Raw genomic sequence first — 21,675 nt, 5'->3', positions numbered from 1 at the left:
TATATATATATATATATGCAGGAGATGGCAAAATCAGTAGAATGTCAAGCAGATATACTTTCTGTTATTTAGTTATGGCCTCATTATTCCTGCTGAATAATAATTCCATTATTCTTTTTGTCTTCTCAAGGACCATAAAATAAGTATCAAAATATTGGGTCAATATAATTGATCCAAAGCTTTGAAAGTGATGCCCCAGCATGGCCACAATTCAATGACTTAATCTAGTAAGTTTAGGTTTAAAGTTGGAGGAGAGAAAATTGAAAGTTTTAATTCATAGACAGTATGATACCAGCTTTAGAACCATAACACATAGTAGGTTAGTTTGGTATTTTGATAATTTCTTTTGATTGGATACAAAAGTAATTTTGTAGAGAAAGCAATATTTTTCATCAAAACTAGAGAAACAAAATTGAAACCATAAGTAATCCAATCAAGCTTCTAACTTTATTCTTACTATTCTCATGGATTAACTTAGCCTCTCTGAAATTGGAAAATGTATGATATATTTGCATGCTAAAATCTTGTATTCACTTATTGAAACTTAGCTCTGTATATTTGTGATTGGGATGTTGAAAATGTAACCCTTGAGCATTTAAACCATCCATATCTGGCCAATATCTCCTACTTGTTTTATTCTCAGATTCACCAGATCCAACTTCTTGCACCTACACTACAATATAATTCTAAAATTATGCAATCAGATTATCAAAGTCTCAAAGCTATGAGATAATGTGTGATTAATTCAAAACAATGTGAATCTGAATGCTAAAGTGTTAAAATGGTTTAATAGTTTCTCATTGCCATATCTCACTCTGAATTCTGAACTAACATTGAACATGTTACTAAGCTCACATTGTGTAAAATTTATACATTAATATGGAACACAAGAAAAAGTTTAGTACACTCAAAATATTTTGGCTTTACGAAATGTACAAGTTACAGAAGTTGAAGTTTCAATTTCAAAATCCATTTTATATGCATTGAATTTTACCTTTTTTTGATTATAGAATATTGGAACATATTATCAGTTTTTGTATATAATATTTAATATATACCAGAAGTTATAGTGGAAGTGAGTAGATGTGTACTGTGTACAAGCAGTAAGTTGAGAGCTTCAGCCAGATTCCTCACAAATAAGGAACAAATTCTGGGTGGGCAACACTGCTGAAGTTTGTGGAACAGGCAGATTGTTCGCCAAGAACTGGATAGACAAAGTAATTGAAATAGTCAGAATATATTGACAGAATAAATAAGGTTAGATTAACCAGACATCACCACAGCAAAAATGACCTCTGCTTATGCAGCATAATTTGGATTGATTGATGAACAAAAAGACTGTTTTTATAAGAGTCTTTGCAGACTACAGATAGCAGTGACCTTGTTATCATGGCTGGGGACTTTAATACACTAAGATGACTATTCTGATGTGTAAGAAGGCTAAGGTTATGAATGGAATGAAGAAGGATAAATTAACTGTTTGCAACATTAACTTTAGGAAACTGGCAGCTACATGTTTACCTACCATACAGGCAATGGTACAGACTTCATACTCAATGGGAAACAGACTAGATAGACTTTCTCCAGTGAAGAATGTACCACTCAGCATAGACTAGAGATTAGTGACATCAAGGTAAGAAGTCAATGGACCAAGAGACACAAAACAACCTGAAGAATGAAGGAAGCTGAAAGATCACTAGCCAGACATAAGTTCAAAACAACACACTAGACGATGCTTATGTCAAGAGAGAGGAGACAAAGATCTATAACCTAGAAGACAGTTGCAAGTTTCTATGACACAAGCTATTGTGGGTCACAGACTATAATCTTACAACCAGTCTTATAATAGTTTTAAGGGGTTAAAATGGTTATATTAAAACAATTAAGAATGTAAAATTGTGTATTTATTAGATATTCTTGATTAAATTAACAAGCCACAATTTGCTGCATTATTTTGATATTTATTGATTACAATGCAGTGTTTCTACAATTGACTCTCTGTTCTTATACTTACATATTTACATCATTGGCAAGGAGCCTAGGAATGGTCATATTTGCTGTGTTACTTTCAAACATTCACAAAATATTGAGTTTGTTTTCTTAGAGTTTTAGCTGTGTTTATAATGTTCATGTCTGTATATGTTTATATATGTGTGTGTTTATGTGTGCACGTTAATGTAAAGGTATATGACCTTGTAAGCAAGGCCATTTGTTTCACATTTCTATCGAGCTGAAAATTAGTATCAACTGAGTGCTGTTAAAGCCCTCTCTCCTTCCAGCTATTGCATCCTCAATGTTTTTTTGGGTGATTAGAGGGTGTCAGCTTGCAACTACATAGACACTTATGACAACTAGCAAAAGTGTGGTACAAACTACAGGAGGTCATCCTTGTTTGCAAGTAACTAAGTATGTGCATGAATGTTGACTTTCCTTGGCTTCACTTGTCACAGTCTGTATGATATTATGACTTGTCACTAATGCATTCAAAGACCAGCGGAATAAAGAATCATTACTCAAAAAACCAAGTTGGTAACAGGGAGAGTATGCAGCTGCTATAAAATGCTGCCTCAGGATAGGTCCCTATCCAAACAGTCAAGAAGTCCACTTTGCAGTATTGAGGTCCTGGATTTATCCCACTGTTCGGCAACTTGGGCAAATGACATTTTCTATAGCTTTGTATTGACTCATACTTTATGAATAAAGTTGAGTATATGGAAATTGCATAGAAACCCATCTAGTGAATTGTACCTGTAATTCAAATAGTACAACCTCGTCATGCGCATGCAGACACACATGCATGTGCACACACACACACACACACACACACACACACACACACACATAGTGTGTCATGTTGATTCTCTCTGAGAATTAAGTCAGGGATACATGGGTCTGGATTACTCAGCCACTTACATGTTAATTCAATGAGCTAGTAGTTTACTTGATTGAATAACTGAACTCTCATCATCAAACTTATGAAGAATAATCTGTGTGTGTGTGTGTGTGTGTGGATCCATCTGTCTATTTGTCTGTCTGTCTGTCTGTCTATCTGCCTGCCTGCATGTGTGTGTATATATCTTAGGTCCTGGTTGGGTATTTCCAGAGAAGCATTCAACCTGAGCTCTGGGCTATCAGCACTGTTGGATTCCAGACTAATACTGAAATTCTTCAAGTGTAGAAACTCCTGGTTTCATGGTGGTAAAACTATTGTGTGTGGCGAAGAGTAAATTATAATCCAAATAATAAGATAAAGAAATCCTTTAACTCATCTTTAATTATTTGTTACAATTGTTTCTGTATCAACTCTGCTTGCAATACCAGTATACACAAAAATTCAAATTGAAAATTTACATAATGTTTACAGTTTCTAAAACTGCAAACATTATTTAAATTTTCATTTTGACTGTTTCTGTGCCAGCTCTGCTTAGAACATCAGTTTATGCAATAACTCGAAGTGAAAGTTTACATAATGTTTGCAGTTTTAGACATTAAAGTTGCACTTCATCAAGCTTGCATCAAAGGTGCACCCTCACATTGGCGTAGCTTCTGTTGCCTAGGTGACCAAGTTAGCAGTGGAAGAGGAAACTCTGAAATACAATATCAGGGTGCACCTTTGATGCAATAATGTCATACAAAAAACACATTACAGTAAGTGACTCTCTTTGTTTCCTTTCTTTTTCTGGTTCATAGGATTATGCTCAAGGTGGCTCCATCATTCACACGTGCCATCCTTGCTACATTCACCTTTCTTTTTTTGAAACATTCACAAGGCAAAACTTCCCTCTCTACTCTCACCTTCCTCTTCAAGTGATACTTGAAGAAGTTGATGAGAGATTCACCAGAGAGGAAAGTGTTTGTCTTTAGATCTTTCAGACGTGTTCTTTTTAATCCATGACTGCAGTTTGGTTATGGAGACGAGCTGCAGTAAAGTGCGCCTCACAAACAGCGACCACACCTGTTCTACGTAGAGCCGGAGATGTTGCAGTCTCAGCGCATATCTGCGCATCATCAACCATGACATGCCCAGCCCTCCTTTTAATGGGTGCCAAGACATCTCCAAACAAGTCTGGCATACAACTGTAAAGCTCGTAGAGTAGACCATCCAAACCTGGCAATTTGTCCCTCGAGCATTCTGCCAACACGTCCCGCACTTCTGCCGTCATGATGGCACCTTTGCAGCACTCTGCCTCTCTTGTCGAGAGTTGTGATAGGCTGTGCAGGTAGTCACTGAAGTCCACCCTGTGTTCTCGCTCACCACTCATCCCGAACAGTCGGGCAAAATGCTTTTGAAAAGCATCACACATTTTACTTGGCTCGAGTAATTCTCGCCTTTGTTCATCTACCAGAGATCGAATAGTGGCTTTGTTGCCCTGTTACGCCTCCGCCACCTGGACCTCTCGCACGGCTCCAATGCCTTCGTTCCTTAGAGCATGCATCCTAGCCCTGATAACACACCCTTCATGTTTGGCATTGAAGTCGAGGGTCAACCTTGCCGCCAAAACGTTGGATGCTATGCCACTTCTAATCGCCTCTTCTAGCTTCTTAACTAGGTTACCCTCTACTCTGTTTCTATCTATGGCTAGTGCTTTGCCAAACCTAATCACTTCTGCTTTTATTGCTCTCTTGAGGGCAAACCATCATTTGTTGTTGATGCCCTCTTTACTAGCGTGCTAATCCGGTCTCTGAAAACCTGTCTCGACGGGAAAGATGCGTTTAGTTTCCAGTAACCAGGACCCTGCCTATGTGTCCTATCTAAGTCTAGCGTACACGTCACAAGTTTGTGATCCGTGTAGCTGACTATGTGGAATTGTGGACACCCTACGCTATTTTTATTTACTGTCCTACACAGTATCCTATCTAGATATGATCTCAACAACCTGATGCGGTTGCTCCATGTCCACGTTGGCACATTCAGGTGGTCGAGTCGGACCCTGTCAGACATTTGAAAGCATTTGAGCAAGTCTCTGAGGCATTTGCATCCCCGTCTATTCCTATCTCTGCCCACGTAGTCTAGATGCGTGTCCAAGGTAGCATTCCAATCCCCCACTAAAAGTAAAGGATGAGACGTTCCTAGGAATACTTCTAGACGTTGAAAGAAATCCAGCCGACCTGTTAAAGGCAGTGCATAGACTGATATGAGTCAAAAAGCACACCCATCGCTGCTGTTGACATCCAGGACAACCAGTCTAACCTCCGGGTCTACGAATATTGTCTTTACTTCAAGATCCAGACTCTTCCGAAAAGTACCGCCATGCCACTACCGCCCATTCTCAGAATATAAAGAGCCAGAACAAATACAGCAAGGAATTTATTCTGATAATAAAATATAATAATAATAATAAAAAATAAAAATTAGTCCTCTGCTGAAATGTTTAGGATGCAGTTTCAGCAATAGATAGATGGTTGGTATCTAAATGAACACATGTGATGCTTTTTATAAAATGGTGGAAAACCATAGAATGAGCATTAGCAATAAAGAGGAAAAAAATTATCCTAAATTGATTGTTAAATGATTCAATTTCCTTTGAAGCAAATATCACTAACCATAACAATAGGGAAATGTTTCTAGAACAGAAATTAAAATGTTTGTAAAGAAATAAGTAGTCATTTTTTTTCATAGGAAATATTTCCACTTTGTTTGTAGACAATTGTCATGGTTATCTATTTGTTCATTTTATTTTCATTGATTTGATGGGTTACCAGTTGTGAAGACTAACATTTTAAGATATCATTCTTATCTCATATAGATGTCCATCATCATCATCATCATCATCATTTTAGTGTCCACTTTTCCTTCCTTGCATGGGTAAGATAAATTCATTGTGACAGACTTTCTATGGTTGGATGCCCTTTCTGTAACCAACCCTCACCTGTTTCCAAGTAACATAATGTTTTCCCATGCCCAGACATATTTTACTAAAAACAAGCAACAATGTTTCTATAACAGTTTCTATGCTCGTTTACAACCATTACTGATATCAAGACAAAGGTATGTGCACATACACCTCTCTCTCTCTCTCTCTCTCATGCGCATGTAATGAGCTTCTTTCAGTTTCTTCTCACCAAATCTTCTCACAAGTGTGTCAGTGTAGTAGAAGACACCTGCCCAAAATATAACACAGTGGGACTAAAACCTGAAAATATATGGTCAGGAAGCAAGCTTCTTAGCTACACACTCGTGCCTGTACCTATTTATGTAAAAAGCATAATTTCTTTATGTACAAGGAGTTAACATGGTTGTAAGGTTAAGGTGCTTGCTGGACCAACACATAGAGTTTATTGTATCTTCAAATGTGCTTCTCTGTATGTCTGTATGTTGTGGTGAGAGTACAACACCCTCTGACGAGAAAAGATGGGACCACTACATATAAATAGTAGTGGTCTGATGTAGTTGGCAGTTCATAGCTTGGTCTTCAAGGTCCAGGTACAGTTTACAGTTCGAGTTAGTGTGTTGGAAATATTGATTGTTGGGTTGTTGTGTGTTTGTTACTGCCACTGTTTTTATTTTTGTTTTGTTATAACTCGGTTACAGTGTATTCTTTATCTTTCATCAACAATATCAACCATACTACGATATTGGCGGCGTAAGCATATAACATCTGCTGATGAGGATTTTTCGAATCTCACATAGGTTATTTGACAATTTGTGTCATACAAATTGTTAAATTATGGAGAACCTATTGGCTGCAGTAATACAACTTCAAGAGAAGGTTCAGGAACAACTACTGGAGTTGCAGAAGCAAATGTTACAACAACAACAACAACAGTTAATTGAGTTACAGTCAAGGAAGTTTGAAAATTTGGTAAGTTTGCTTACGTCAGACAGTGTGGCAAACTCAATTTCTGAATTCACTTATGATCTGGAGGAGGGTATTACCTTTCCTGTATACTATAGAAGGTATGAGGAAATTTTTAACAAAGATTGCAAGCCATGGTCAGATGAGAAGAAAGTGAGGCTATCACTACGCAAGGTAGCTCTGGCTGAGCATGAACACTACTGTAACTTTATATTGCCCAAAAAGTCAAGTGAGATTAGTTTCCAAGAAACTATTGAATTACTATCAAAGATCTTTTGTGACAAAATTTTGTTATTTAACACATGAATGGAGTGTTGAAACTTAACAAAAAATGATGATGATGTCTTTATTACATTTGCCAGAGTAGTCAACTATATATGTGAAAACTAAACTTCAGGAACTCACTCAGGATATGTTTAAATCCCTTATCTTCATACAAGGCCTTATGGCAACCAAAGTTAGAGAAATTCAGGCAAGGATTCTCTCAAAAATGGAGTAAGCAAACCAAGACTTAACCCTGCACACCATTACAGAAGAATGCCAAGTAATGGTAAACCTGAAGCACAATGTGGAAAAAATTCAAGAGAAAGGTTTCACAAAAATATAGATATGCCGACCCAGAAAGTACAACCAAAACCATGTTATGGATGTGGAGGCCTATTCTTCAGAAAAGGGTGTCTGTTTAAAAACTGAACATGCTACAGTTGTCAGAAACTTGATCACAAGAGCTCACACTGCAAGACAAGATCACGAGGGTTGAATGCAAAAAGTTCTAAGGTGTTTTCAGTAGAAAGTGAATGCGACAAAAAAACATAAACTTTGTACACGTAAAAATAAATGGTGTAAATATTAAACTACAGTTGGATATGGATAGTGATATTTCAATCATAAATGTGGATACATGGAGAAAAATTGGGAAACCAAAAATTGTGCGTGGTGTGACGGACAATAAATTATATTTCATGAGTGAAATGTGTACAGACATCACAGTTTGAGGAGAAACGTGAAGCAAAAGTATTCATTGTGGAGAATACAACCAATCTGTTTGGTACAGATTGGTTGGAGTTATTTGACTTATGCCACCTCCCCATAAGTCTCTACTTCAAAAACCTAAATGGTTGTACCATTAAAAATAATTTGTGTGAGGAATTGTAAAAAAAATTGAAAAAGATGTTTCCTCTTCGGAGGACTTAACTCTATGTAAAAAGACTGAAGCCTGCTTTCAAGTAAGCGAAAACGCTGTGCCTGTATTTAAATCTAACAGAAAAATACCGTTCATGGCAATTGAAATCATAAATGAAGAGTTGGACAAACTGGAAAAGAGTGAAATCATTAAAAAAGTGGATTACTCTAAGTGGGCGGTGCCCACAGTGTGCATTAAAACGAAAAGTGTACCAGTTTCTCTACAGGATTGAATGACTGCTTGAAAACATGCCACCATCTACTCCCAGCTCCAGAGGACATTTTTGCAAAAATTAAATGGTGGAAAAATTTTCTCCAAATTGGATCTGTCTGACATTTATTTACAGATTAAAGTAAATGACAAATACTCAAAGTATCTGACAATAAATACACATTGTGGAGTGTACAGCTATACCTAGTTACCATTTGGATTAATGGTTGCACTGGCAATATTTCAGCAAATCATATACGCTATGTTATCTGATTGTGAATTTGCAATCCCTTATTTGGACACTATATTAAGAGTAATTTGCGTGAACAGCATGTGGAGCATATAAAAGCTGTGTTCAAGAAAATTGAGGAGTACGGGTTCATTTTGAGTGAAGAAGAAGGCGAATTCTTTTTGCTTCAAATTAGGTACTTATGGCAAATAATTGATAAAGATGGTAGATGGCCTGACCCGTTGAGGGCAGACACAATAAAGAATATGCCTACTTCGACAAATATACCAACTTTACGAGTGTTTCTTGGGCTGGTAAACTACTACCAAAACTACATTCCTAACATGCACAAATTAAGAGCTCCATTGAATGACTTATTGAAAAAGAAGTAAAGTGGAATTGGTTGGTTAAAAGTCAAAATGCATTTGAAGAAATAAAAAAAATTCTAATCACAGATTTGTGTCTAGCGCATTTTGATCCAGAAATGGACATTGTTGTAGTGTCTGATGCTTTGGAGTAAGGAATAGGAGCAGTTTTGCTACACAGGTATAAAAATGGAAGTACAAAACCAGTGATTCATGTTTCATGCTCACTGATAGTGGCAGAGAAAAAATACAGTCAGATAGAAAAAGAAGCCCTATCGATTATCTTTGCTGTAAAAAAATTTCACAAGTTTCCACATGGTAGAAGTTTTCTGTTACAAACAGATCATCGACCATTGCTATCAATTTATGGGTCTAAGAAAGTGTTAGCTACCCATACAGCAAACTGACTACAACATTGGGGTATAATATTACTAAATTACAATTTCAAAATGTTCATTAGAAAAAATTGGTCATGTGGACTATTGAGACTAATTACCAAAAATATGGAACCTCTAGAAGATACCATGATAGCTGCACTGCAGGTAGAAAATGAAATAGAAAGTATTCTGACTAATGTTATCTAAGAACTGTCAGTGTCTGCACAGGATATAAGAATGAAATCTGTCAGCGATGAGTATATTACAAAAATAAAAGAAGCTTTAAAAAACAAGCAGAATAAAAATACAAATGCAAGTAGTTTCTCAATATGTGATGATATTCTGATGTATGCACAAAGAGTTGTAGTACCAACTACATTACAAAATTGTGTATTGTAGCAATTCCACAGCAGACACCCGGGAATGTTGAGGATGAAAACTCTGATGAGGAGCTACGTCTATAGACTGATTATGGACAAGAATATTGAAAATTTGGTGAGAACAATATGCAAATAATCATACCTGCAAAGTCTACCCAACACTTGCAGGTCTTGGGAAAATATTTGTAAAACATCAATAAAAAGAAAATATCTAATACTTGCATATAAAATACAAAAATCATTCAGAAAATGTTTGTGATGAAAGAAGTTAATATAGTTTCTAAACATTTGAGAAACAGGAAAATAATATCCTTTAAGCATTAATCTCAATTATGAAAGCTAAAAATGTATCAATGGTACTACTTTTAGTGCAATTTCCTTTGTGTTTTTACCTCACAACAAGCATTTTATTTCCTGTTATAGTTTTTGCAGTAAATATTTGTCAGATGATAATCTTGCTGTTTAAAGCTATATCCTGACACACTTCATTTGACTTTACACAAGTTACTATTATATCACGATATTTTTATATTTTCTAAGCTGGCGCATCATGTGCTATAAGATGTTATTGATATGCATTGATTTTTTAAAAATCTAGGCAATATCTTCCTGGATTGCTGTTCTGTCTTGGCTATTTTAGTTCTGGAGGAATTTATTAGGTATCGTTTCAATGTGTAATCTGACAAAACAGTCTCTGAGTTGGATCTGCATTAAGAACTCCTCCTGTAGCTTTAGAAAAGTAATTTTTTTAAATATTTTTTTCCCTGCAACTTCAACATGTTTGAAAATAATGAAGAATTTAATAAAAATAACTTTGTCACTATTAAGCTGGTGTTTGGGACATTAATTTACATGAAATTTGATGAAATGTTTTAATTTTAGATCACTTTAAAACAGAAAATTTGTATTGTAGAGCCTAAGGGATAACCAATAGTATGTAAATTTAGATATGATCTTTAATTTAGGCACAGCTTCTCATATCTATATGAGAGGGAAATAGGAAGTTATTACATAATAGAAAAGTTCCAAAGAGTCAATGATATATCTTAAGATATTTTGTAAATAAGAACTTTAAATTGACTCACAGACTGAATGTTCTAAAACTTTAATGCCAGCCTACTTCACAGCTTCGTAATTATCTATAACGATTTCTAAGTTTGGCACAAAGGGGAGTTATAGGCTCCAGTACTTGATTCCTACATGTTTTGTTTTTCGTTTCTTGTGTTGATAAGTTGACTTCAACAGGAGTTGACTTGCAGGAAAGTCTCCACTGATCTACATTCTCTAACCAATGTCACCCCTCCGCCTCTCTGTTCTTTCAATTCCACAATGATGTTTTCTCCTTTGATGTTGCCAACTTTAACTAACCCCTTCCATAATTTGATGCAATCTTACAATCTTATTTCCTTCTACCACCACAACTATATCTTCCATACCAGATCCCAAACAAAAAACTTCATCAAATTTCCTTCTCTGTAACTTACTCCTTAGTCAAATTTTTTATTTAACTACCGCTATTCTGCAAGAAGTCAAACTAGTAATTTTAGTAATTATGGTAATTAATCCAGTAGTGTCTAACTGATTTGATGAAATTACTCTACTGAATCTGTTATTTCATAATAAGCAGTTTTTACAAATTCTTATTTTCCTTTGAAGTATTTCTTTCAGCTGAAATCTAAAATAAGTATTTCTTTCAGATGAAATCTAAAATAAGTGTCTAAGCTAATTAGATAAATTAAAGGTTGTCAGGAATTGAATGAAAGACTAGAGAAACTTGGAAGTGGTTACAAGTGAAATTATGTATTTGGAATTAGATCAAGAAATGAAACCGATTAAGTGTTATATTAAAGAAGAAAAGATAAATTGTTAAATTACAAATTAGGAATTTAAGAAGAATATTTATTTTTATTTCTATGATATTAGTGTGGTAGAGATGCCTTATACAATGACATCATACTGCTTCCATTAGAAAAATGTTCTTGGGAAAGTTCTTTAAAGATAACATAGCACTTGATATGAATGTGATACACTATATTTAACTAAACACGCTTAAATGACATTTCTTATGAAAGAAGTCTTTGTTAGTTTAGAGACTGACCTCAAAGAAAATAAGTTCATGCAGTCTGTAATATTTATTCATTTTCATAGAGATAAGAGTTTGGGATAGATTTCGTTTGAGGGATGCTTTTTGTGATGAAAAAGCATCAACTGCAAATATAAACAGAATTTTTGTAAATCTGAGATTATGTTGGGATTAAATCACTTGCATACTAGTTAAATTGCTAAAACCATTAAAACACACAAGACGTTTGTTGTGTTCAATTTTACTTCTTCATCATCATCCTCATCATATGTCCATGTTCCATGCTGGCATAAGTTGAAAAGTTTGTATCATTTCTATTGTCTACTCCACATGTTTTTTTTTATGGCTGGATACCCTTCCTAATGTCAGTCACTTTACAGCATGTACCAGGTGGTGTTTCCTTGTCTCCAGCACTAGTGAGGTCACCATGCAGCTTTGCATGACTACAAACCTTGAGAGAGGTAGCTTTATACTAGGAGATATGGAAATATGGGGTTGAGAGAAGGGACCAAAGCAGAGCAGGTTTCTTGCTGTAGAGGAGGTACATGACTACTCATATTTTAGAAGAGAAGGTGGGAATGATTAAGGTGGAGCTGGGATGAGATAAAAAAATAGTGGTGGTGAGGTATCTGTGTGAGGATCCCTAAGGTACATGGTAAATAGAAGTGAATAGGGACAAAAGAACTGGTAATGAGGATGGTTGGAGGATTATAAGATTGTGTGAGAAATGGGTGAGGGACTGAGGTTGTGTGTGAATATACTGAAAGAACAAGTGTTGAGGGGTTGATGTATTGAATGGTGGATAAGGCAGGGTGTCTAGTGATGTATGGATGTGAAGAGCAGCAGAATAGCAATGTTAATACCATAGACAGGTGAAGGATGAGAAAGAGGGAGAGAGAGAGAGAGAGAGAGAGAGAGAGAAAGAGAGATGATGTGTGGTTGGGTAAGTTGCCTGTGTGGAAGAGTATAATGATAATAATAATGATTTCAAATTTTAGCACCATGCCAGCAATTTCGGGGAAGGCAGTAAATTGATTACATCGACCCCAGTACTTAACTGGTACTTATTTTATCTACCCCAAAAAGATGAAAGGCAAAGTCAACCTCTGTGGAATTTGAACTCAGAGCATAAAGATGGATGAAATGCCGCTAAACATTTTGCCCAGTGTGCTAATGATTCTGCTAGTTTGCTACCTTATATAATAATAGTAATAATAATCTTTTCTGCTATAGGCACAAGATCTAAAATTTTGGGAGAGGGGGCTAGTCAATTAAATCAACCCCAGTGCTCAACTGGTACTTATTTCATTGTCCCCAAAAGGATGAAAGACAAAGTTGGCCTCAGCAGAATTTGAACTCCGAGTGTGGTGACAGACAAAATTCCACTGAAGTCGACTTTGCATTTTGTCTGGCATACTAACAACTCTGCCAGCTTGCCACCATATAATGTTCATCCATCGTTGTCGATGATGACCAAGGACATTACATGGGAGAAGATGGAGCACTGTGTATCCGGCTCTGACCAATCAGGCTGATGCATGTCACAGGTCAGGCATTAGTGGTCAGCTGGAAATGAAGGCAAGGAGTTGACTCTGGACTTGCACAGCTCATGTTTTCTTTGTGCTCTTGCAACTCTGTCTTGCAGGGAGAAAGACAAGCATAGTGTGTGGAGAAAGTGGGTGACATATTGTTGAAATAATTTTATAGGGTGTGAGGTACCTTTAGTCCCATCTGGCCAATTCAACCTCTCTAGAGTTAATGCTATGAAATGCACTCAGTATGCTCTTGATAGTGGCTGGAAATAGGAAATGCATCCAACTGTAGAAATTTGGCCAAATGAGACAGACAAACACCAGTCTGTAAGATCAGTGACTCTCAATATAAAATGGTTCAAATTGTAATAACATGTCCAACCCATGCCAGCATGGAAAACAGATGTATTATGATGGTGATGAGCTATCACCATCATCATGATCATCATTGTACATCTACAACCCAGTCACCAATATTTTGCTATATCTCTTCAATGATACTGTACTTCACTGCAGCTGAAACAGAGTATCACTGACCACATCATAGACATCCAGCAAAAAGCTTTCTTGCTTTCATACTTATTATTGAGTGAGAGAGCAGTGCATGCCATCAAAGTGACACTGGGGTACAATTATATGAAGCCCAGTATACCCATCATAACTACCCATCTGATAAGGGTACACCAGGCACATGCATTGCAACCATATGTGTGCAACGTGGTGATCTTATATCAAGATAAAAAGCACATGATCTTGCAGGTGGGGCCCAGTTAGAATTTTCTTCAGGTTGAGTAGCCCATCCTGCTCAAAAGGTCCCTGAATAAGGTTTGTTTAAGGATGATGAACGAAACACCCATGTTTCCACTGGTGAATTATTCAAATCCCAAAGAATTCTTTGCAACACATGGCTATGATGCTCCCCCACTACTTCTATTCATGATCAGCGATGCACATATCGTCAGTCACTAAAGGGACATGCTCAACTGGTTAAGATCAAGCAACTGACAAGCAAATCTGTGGTATTAAGCAGAATATTTACTGTAGCCCATCTGTTATACCAAGGCAAAACAATGTACATGATAACACTTCCAATCAGTTAGGATTAGAAGCCATGAAAGCCACTGCCTGGTATTTCATCAGGGCATACTACAACTACTACTACTACTACTTGATGAATACTCTCAGCTTATTTTGCTGAGTGTGATGGAAAGTATCGGATGTCCACAGCCGGCAGATTAAGGTGACACTTGTTTAGTGGTCGTGCTTTAAGAATGCTGTGAAGAATTCTTGCAGTTCCAAACAATGCTGATTTTTATAGGTGTTCTACCTTTACATTTATACCAGTCTATTTGAGCCATGTTGGTAGTTGAGTGTTGATACTTCCAAGTGCGTCAGTTACTATTGGTATCATGTCTACTCTCCTCATTGACCACAACCTTCGTATTTCCCACTTCAAATCATTGTAGTTAAGTTTTTCTTCTTTCTCTTTGATCCTGTTGTCACCAGAACATGCTATGTCAATTATCATGCATGTCTTTTTATTTTTTCCCCACAACAACGTCTGGTTTTTTTATGTCTAGTCAAGTGATTGCACTGAATCATTGCATCACAGAATTTTGCAATGTTCATTCTTGGTGACTCCTTTTACAGTTTGCTCAAACCATGTCTTTGCTCTTGTTGGCTGTGATTTCCACAGAGCTCCCAATGGCTCATTCTTGCCACATTGTCATGTCTTTTGTATTCGTGTTGTGCCAATTTGAGGCATTTGCTAATGATGTGCTGTACCATTTCACCCCTCTCACCACACTTTCCACATTTGTTGCTCTCAGTAGTGTTGTCAATTCTACACTTCACATAGTTAGTCCTTAATACTTGTTCTTCTTTGAATTATTCAAACCCCAAAGAATTCCTCTCAACACATGGCTAAGATGCTTCCCTGCTACAAAATATGTACATGATAACACTTCTAATCAGTTAAGATTAAAAGCCATGAGAGTCACTGCCTGGTACCGCTTCAGGGCACTCCTCCATTTATTTATTTATTCTTTGTATCTCAGGTTTTGTTGTAACTCCTGGAGTCTTGCATGCGTAACGGGTTTGATGCCTGCAGCATATGGTACCATGCTATCTTTTCTTTTCAACTATTTAATACTTTACTGATTATTCTGGCTATGCTAAGGAGGTAAACTTTTTGCAACAGTTGTACTTGACACTCTATTCTGATTTCTTTTATATTCCTCTTGATGCCTTCTGATACTGTCCCTAAGGAAGCAACAATAATTGGCCCTATCTTCATCTTCATTTTCCATAGTTGGGCTATTTTGTACTTATGGAAATTGTATATATCTGTTTTTACAACTTTCTTCTTGACTATTCATGGGTCAAAGGGGCATGCAACATCAACTATATAACGTATGTGGTGCATCTTATCCACCACCACTAGGTCTGGTCTCTTATGCTCTAGCACCCGATCTGTTTGGATTGGGAAATCCCAGAAGATTTTGCAGGTGTCCGACTCTGCCACTCTCCGCAGTTTGTGCTCATACCAAGTCTTGCTTCTGTCTAACCTCCCCCACCACTTTTTGCTCAGTTTCCAATGTAGCACTTTTGCTACCTCATTGTGTTTCCACAGCTTGCAGTGGTTTGGGGCAAGCCTAAGACATTTGTTCACAACATAAGCAATGGTTTCGTCCATTCTATTACACATGTGGTACAGTGGAGACATTTCCTCATTCCTAATGGTGACCCTCCAATTCATGGCCAATACTTGGTCCTGCACTGCCAGTATAGTGCTCTCAGTTTCTTTTTTCAGTGTTCCTTTCTTCAGTCAATCCCATCTATGTTTTCCAGCAACTTCAGTTGTGGCCATGTGGAATTCATTGTGGAGTCCCTTGTTGCGTAATACTTTTTCATGTCCTTTTTGTACTTGTTCCTTTGTTTTTCTCTTTTTTTCTGCTTTCAATACTCCCACATTCCTAATTGACACAAGCAAGGTTTCCTTACTTTGCGATAAGTATCTCATTAAGCTCCCAAGTTTGATACGTATGCAGTCATTCACACTTATCATTTCCCTTCCTCAATCAGTGTCTGCACATAGATGATGGGCTCCATGCATCATTAAGAGCTTTCTTATCTTCCTGTCTCATTCTTTTAGCTCCTCCTCTGTCCACAACTTCAAGTCATCCATGAATAGCAAGTGGTTCAGTTTTCCCTTACTGCTTCCCAGATCATACCCCAACTTTGTTTTCTGTAGTATTTCATTCAAAGGGATCATTCCCAGCACAAAGATCAGTGGGGACACATTGTCTCCCTGGAAGATTTCTCTTTTGATTCTCACCTCTCCTGATACCTTGCTGTCAATTCAGTTCTCCAACATTTCATACTGTTCGATGTAAGGCTTTTCATGTTTTCTGTTACCCCATACATTTGCATGGTTCTTGTTATCCAAAAGTGTGGTATCATATCCTATGCTTTATGATAGTCAATCCATGCCATCTCAGGTTAGTGTGTCTTCTCTTGCTGTTTCTGATATTTAGACTATCAATTAACAGATGATCTTTTCTTCCCTGGCTCCTCTTTCAGCACCCTTTCTATTCAATAAGTAGCAGCCCACTTTTTTCTAAGTGTCTATACAGTTCACTGACCAAAGCAACTGATAATAGTTTCAACATTAGCAGAAAGTTAGGTTGAAAGTTGGATGCAATATGACCCTTTTCAGGATCTTTGGCGCATAACAATGTCTTACCTTTTGCCAGCCAGTGCCTTCCTTCAAGCACTCATCTAGCTCTTGCGCTATTCTTTCATGGAGCCCTCTTGGCTTCTTCATCCAATAACCTTGAATCCCATCCTGTCCTGGCTCTTCCAATTTGGGAGTTTCCTTAACTGCTTTTTTTTTTATCATTTCTGTAGTTATTTTTATGTTTTTTTGGTCTTCTATATTTCTTAACCTATCTTGGATTTCATACAACCACTTCACTTCATCATTATGCTTTACAAGTTGGTCCCAGATTCCTCCCCAGAATGCCTTGCTTTCATCTGCATCTGGTATCATTGCTACATGTAATTGTTCATCTAGTTTCTGAAACTGTTTTTTTCTGATTTGCTTCAAACAATCTGTTCTGCCTGAATTGTTTTGATCTATTGTCATATCTTACCAGCTTTGCCTTGATTGTTACTACTCTTTGTTTCAGTTCTTCCAATATCACATCCATACTCTTTATCTCTTATTCCATATGTTCTTTTCTGTGTTATTCTTATGCTTTTGTTCTGCAATTCCCCTCTTTTCAGTCTATCAACTTGTCCTAATCTCTTTTTAAATTTGTTTCTCACAAATTCATCTATGCCAGTATGGTTCTTTACATTCTATCTTTTCTCTTCTTTTGTATTCATCTCTGTTATTATTATTATTATTATTATTATTATTATTATTATTATTATTATTATTATCATTATTGTTATTATTAAGGCAGAATCATTAGCATGCTGGACAAAATGCTTGGTGATATTTTGCCTGTCCTTACATTCTGAGTTCAAATTCTGCTGATGTCAACTTTGCTTTTCATCCTTTCGGGGTTGATAAATTAAGCACCAGTGAAACACTGGGGTTGATGTAATCGACTGGTTCCCTCCCCAAAAATTTCAGGCCTTGTGCCTATAGTAGAAAGGATTATTATTATTATTATTATTATTATTATTGTTATTATTATTATTGTTGTTATTATTATTATTATTATTATTATTATTATTATTATTATTAGTGATTCTTCCAGCAAGCTTGAAGAATCGCTAGAACACTGGAGAAAATGCTTAGCAACATTTCATCTATCTTTATGTTTTCAGTTCAAATTCCACTGAGGTCAACTTTGCTTTTCATCCTTTTGGGGATTGATGAAATAAGTGCCAGTTGAGTACTGGGTTCATGTAATCAACTAGCAGACTTCTCCCCCAAAATCAGCCCTTGTGCCTATAGTAAAATGGATTATTATTATTATCATTATTATTATTATTATTATTATTATTATTATTATTATTATTATTATTTACTTTTAATCTACATGTTTGTTACAATCACTTACTGAGGCACACCCAGTGTCCTAGGGTGATTGAAGGATAAGAGATATTATAGTATGACTGAAAGCTTTGGGATGGGAAGTGGCAGGGGCAGTAATGAAATATCTTCATGTATTCTTATTATTATTATTATTATTATTATTTTACTCCAACCTAGCAGAATCATTAGCATGCCTGGCAAAAGGGTCAGGAGTGCTGTCCTCCCCTTTTAAAAATAATTTTTTATCTATTTGTTGTAAATTTTAAATATGGTAAAATGCTTATCTAGTTTATTGAATTTGTTTCTTTTTATTTTTATTTTAAGAACTCATTATTTTCCTTTCCACTAGATGTAACAGAATAAGAAGCACAGCAAAATTATTATTTTTATTTCTTTCTTAATTATTTTCATTTTTTTTTTTCCTTCTGAATAAAATTCTGTTGCAAATCATGTATTTTTTTAATTGGTGAAATGTTCCTGTTTGTAGAACATGAACAAATGTACTAAATTGCTGGCTTATTCCAAGCTTTTAAGTTTGCATTTACTTTTGTCATTATTATTATATGCTATTATTATATCTTCAAAGTTATTATAAACTATATCTTTAATTCATTCTTTTTAACATGAACATTTCTTCTCTTCTTTTCAGAGATATTTCTTTTTAGATAAAGGAATTTTAGTTTATGCTAAATCTCCAAATGAAGTAAGTACCTTCTCTTATTTCATCACTTACATTATTGGATACAGTAAAAACATTTTAAATGTTCTAATGTAACTTTTATTAAAAATATCTGCAGTTTCTCATTTAATTGTGTTAACTGTTTAGTGTTATGATTTTACATAAAACACTCATTTGAAAATTCTAATAATTATTATAATATTGTATATTGAAACTAATTGGAATATACTAAACCATAACATTTCGAATATATTCCATTTTATTAGCAAACTAATTATTAATCTAGCCCTAAATCATCATCATCATCATTTAACGTACGTTTTCTGTGCTAGCATGGGTTGGACAGTTTGGCTGAAAACTGGTAAGCCAGGTAGCAGCTCCAGGTTCTGATCTGATTTGGCAACGCTTCTACGGCTGGATACCATTTCTAATGCTAACCACTCCGTGAGTGTAGTGGGCATTTTTTATATGTCAATGGCATAAGTGCCATTGACCTGACACCAGCATCGGCCATGACTATGGTCTCACTTGGCTTGATAGGTCTACACAAGCACAGTATATCACCAAAGGGCTTGGTTACCTGTCACTGCCTCCATGAGGCCCACCACTTGAATAGTACTTTTTACATGCCACCAGCATGGGTGCCAATCAGACAGCACTGGCATTGACCACATTTCACTTGACTAAACAGGTCTTCACAAGCACAGCATATTGCCCAATGTTCGAAGGGTGCTTTTAGTAGGTCAGTTATGCAACACGGGCATCGGCCATGGCTACAATTTCACTTGACTTGATGAGTCTTCTCAAGCATGGCATATCGCCAAAGGTCTCAGTCTCTATGAGGCCCAACAGTTGGAGATTGTACTTCACCACCTTGTCCCATGTCTTCCTGGGTCTACCTCTTCTACAGGTAGAAGAGGTAGACCTCCACCATTAGAGTGTGACACTTCTTCACACAGCTCTCCTTGACCATATGCATCACACGACCATACCAGTGCAGTCATCTCTCTTGCACACTACATCTGATATTTCTTATGCCCAACTTTTCTCTCAAGATGCTTTCACTCTGTTGTGCATGCACACTGACATTACATATCCAGCGAAGCATACTAGCTTCATATTTTACAAGCCAACACATGTCCTCGGCAGTCACAGCCCATGTTTCACTGCTGTGTGGCATGGCTACACACAGGCATCATACAGTCTGCCTTTTACTCTGAGGGAGAGGCCCTTTGTTACCAGCAGAGGTAGAAGCTCTCAGAACTTTGCCCAACCTATTCTCATTCTAGCAGCTATGCTCTTGGAGCACCCACCCCCACTACTGAATTGGTCACCTAGGTAATGGAAGCTATCAACTACTTCTAGTTTTCCCTCCTGGCATGTGATGGAATCTATTTTCTGTACATATAATATATTTTAATTATTAATACCATTATCATCATTTAATGTCCATGTTCCATGCTGGCATTGGTTAAACAATTTGACAGGATCTGATGAGCCTAAGGACTGCATCATGCTCCAGTGTAAAGGGACTCCATGTAGCCCCTTGACAGGAAGATACTAGTTCTGGTCAAGCTCCTTCTTTAATATTTCAACTCTCTCCCCATCTCCCAGCATAAAACCACTACTCTCAGGGCTCGTAGTTTTGTAAGCTGCAATGCGATCTGACTAGGGGTGGTGTCACAAAAGAAGTACCCTGTACATGCTGTAAAGTGGTTGACATTAGAAGGGCATCTATTCATAGACATCATTCCAAAATTGACAATGGAGCACAATATAGTCTTTGCACTCATTGGATTTTGTCAACCTATCCAACCAATGTTGGCAAGGAACGTAGATGTTAAATGATAATAATAATGACGATGATATTCACAATTATCTTCATTCTGCATTTATTACTGTTCACTTTAGTTTGCTACTCCATTCATATTCTGTTTATTTTTTACACAAATTTTGATAACAACTGTAGAAAAAAATGAGTGAAATGACTTCAGATGGTGTAGGATGATTTTTAATCTATGAGATTTAATATGTGATATAATGTCCACTTCATCAGAGTAATTATGTCTTTATATCTACTTCTGCAATAATATCAGTATCCTTGTTGTCAAACTAATGAGTTTTCTTGTTTGACACATATTCTGCAATACAACAAAGCTGTTTTATTATGCTAAACTATTAAACAATTTGTCTGTTGCTTCAATTGTAACTCAGAACTACATTTCAATTCAGTCATTTTTTTGTTAATGCAGGGAAATTTAGTTGAAGTTTTAGAGCAATTCAACTAAGCTCATTTGATTTCTTTAAAATTCATGTGAATGCTGTTTATGTTTCCCAAAACATTGTTGTGTTAAATAATATATCTACTTTTGGGTCTCTTGCCTATTACATTATATTGCTGTTAACTCTCTATCTACTACCCTCTTCCTCTCTTATCTATCATTCTCTCTTCTATTCACTATATCACACTGCCTTTGTAACAATATTAGAACTGTCCATATTAATTCACTCCCATCATTACCTTTTATCACGCTACTTCTTTTCCATTACAACACCTGTGTAATGAGGGGTAGCATTGTAACTGCCTGCATTCAATACCCACTACCATCTACTTTCTTCACTGCAAGCCATCATACCACCCCATATCACCCTTCGTCCACCTTTTACCTATTTCTAAGGCTATACATCTCTCTCTCATTTCCTTTCTCTTTTCCCCTCTCTTCCTTTCTCTCTTCTCTCTCTCTCTCTCTCTCTCTCTCTCCCTCTCTCTCTCTCTCTCTCTCTCTCTCT

The 21,675-nt window shown here is 36.4% G+C and overlaps 1 protein-coding gene across 10 annotated transcripts in view; it reads left to right on the top strand.

The window, feature by feature from the left end:
• LOC106882425 (oxysterol-binding protein-related protein 6) overlaps positions 1-21,675 on the top strand; it is a 280,467-nt gene that overhangs the window by 150,426 nt on the left and 108,366 nt on the right. For all 10 annotated transcript variants that reach the window (XM_052971289.1, XM_052971288.1, XM_052971285.1 and 7 more), the window contains one exon: positions 18,856-18,909. In XM_052971289.1, coding sequence (XP_052827249.1) covers positions 18,856-18,909 — 54 coding nt within the window. The remainder of the gene's footprint in view (positions 1-18,855; positions 18,910-21,675) is intronic.

Source organism: Octopus bimaculoides, chromosome 10 (assembly GCF_001194135.2).
Source record: "Octopus bimaculoides isolate UCB-OBI-ISO-001 chromosome 10, ASM119413v2, whole genome shotgun sequence".
NCBI classification, from domain to species: domain Eukaryota; kingdom Metazoa; phylum Mollusca; class Cephalopoda; order Octopoda; family Octopodidae; genus Octopus; species Octopus bimaculoides.
Note: the sequence above shows the minus strand (reverse complement) of the source record. Positions and strands in the feature narration are given on the sequence as shown.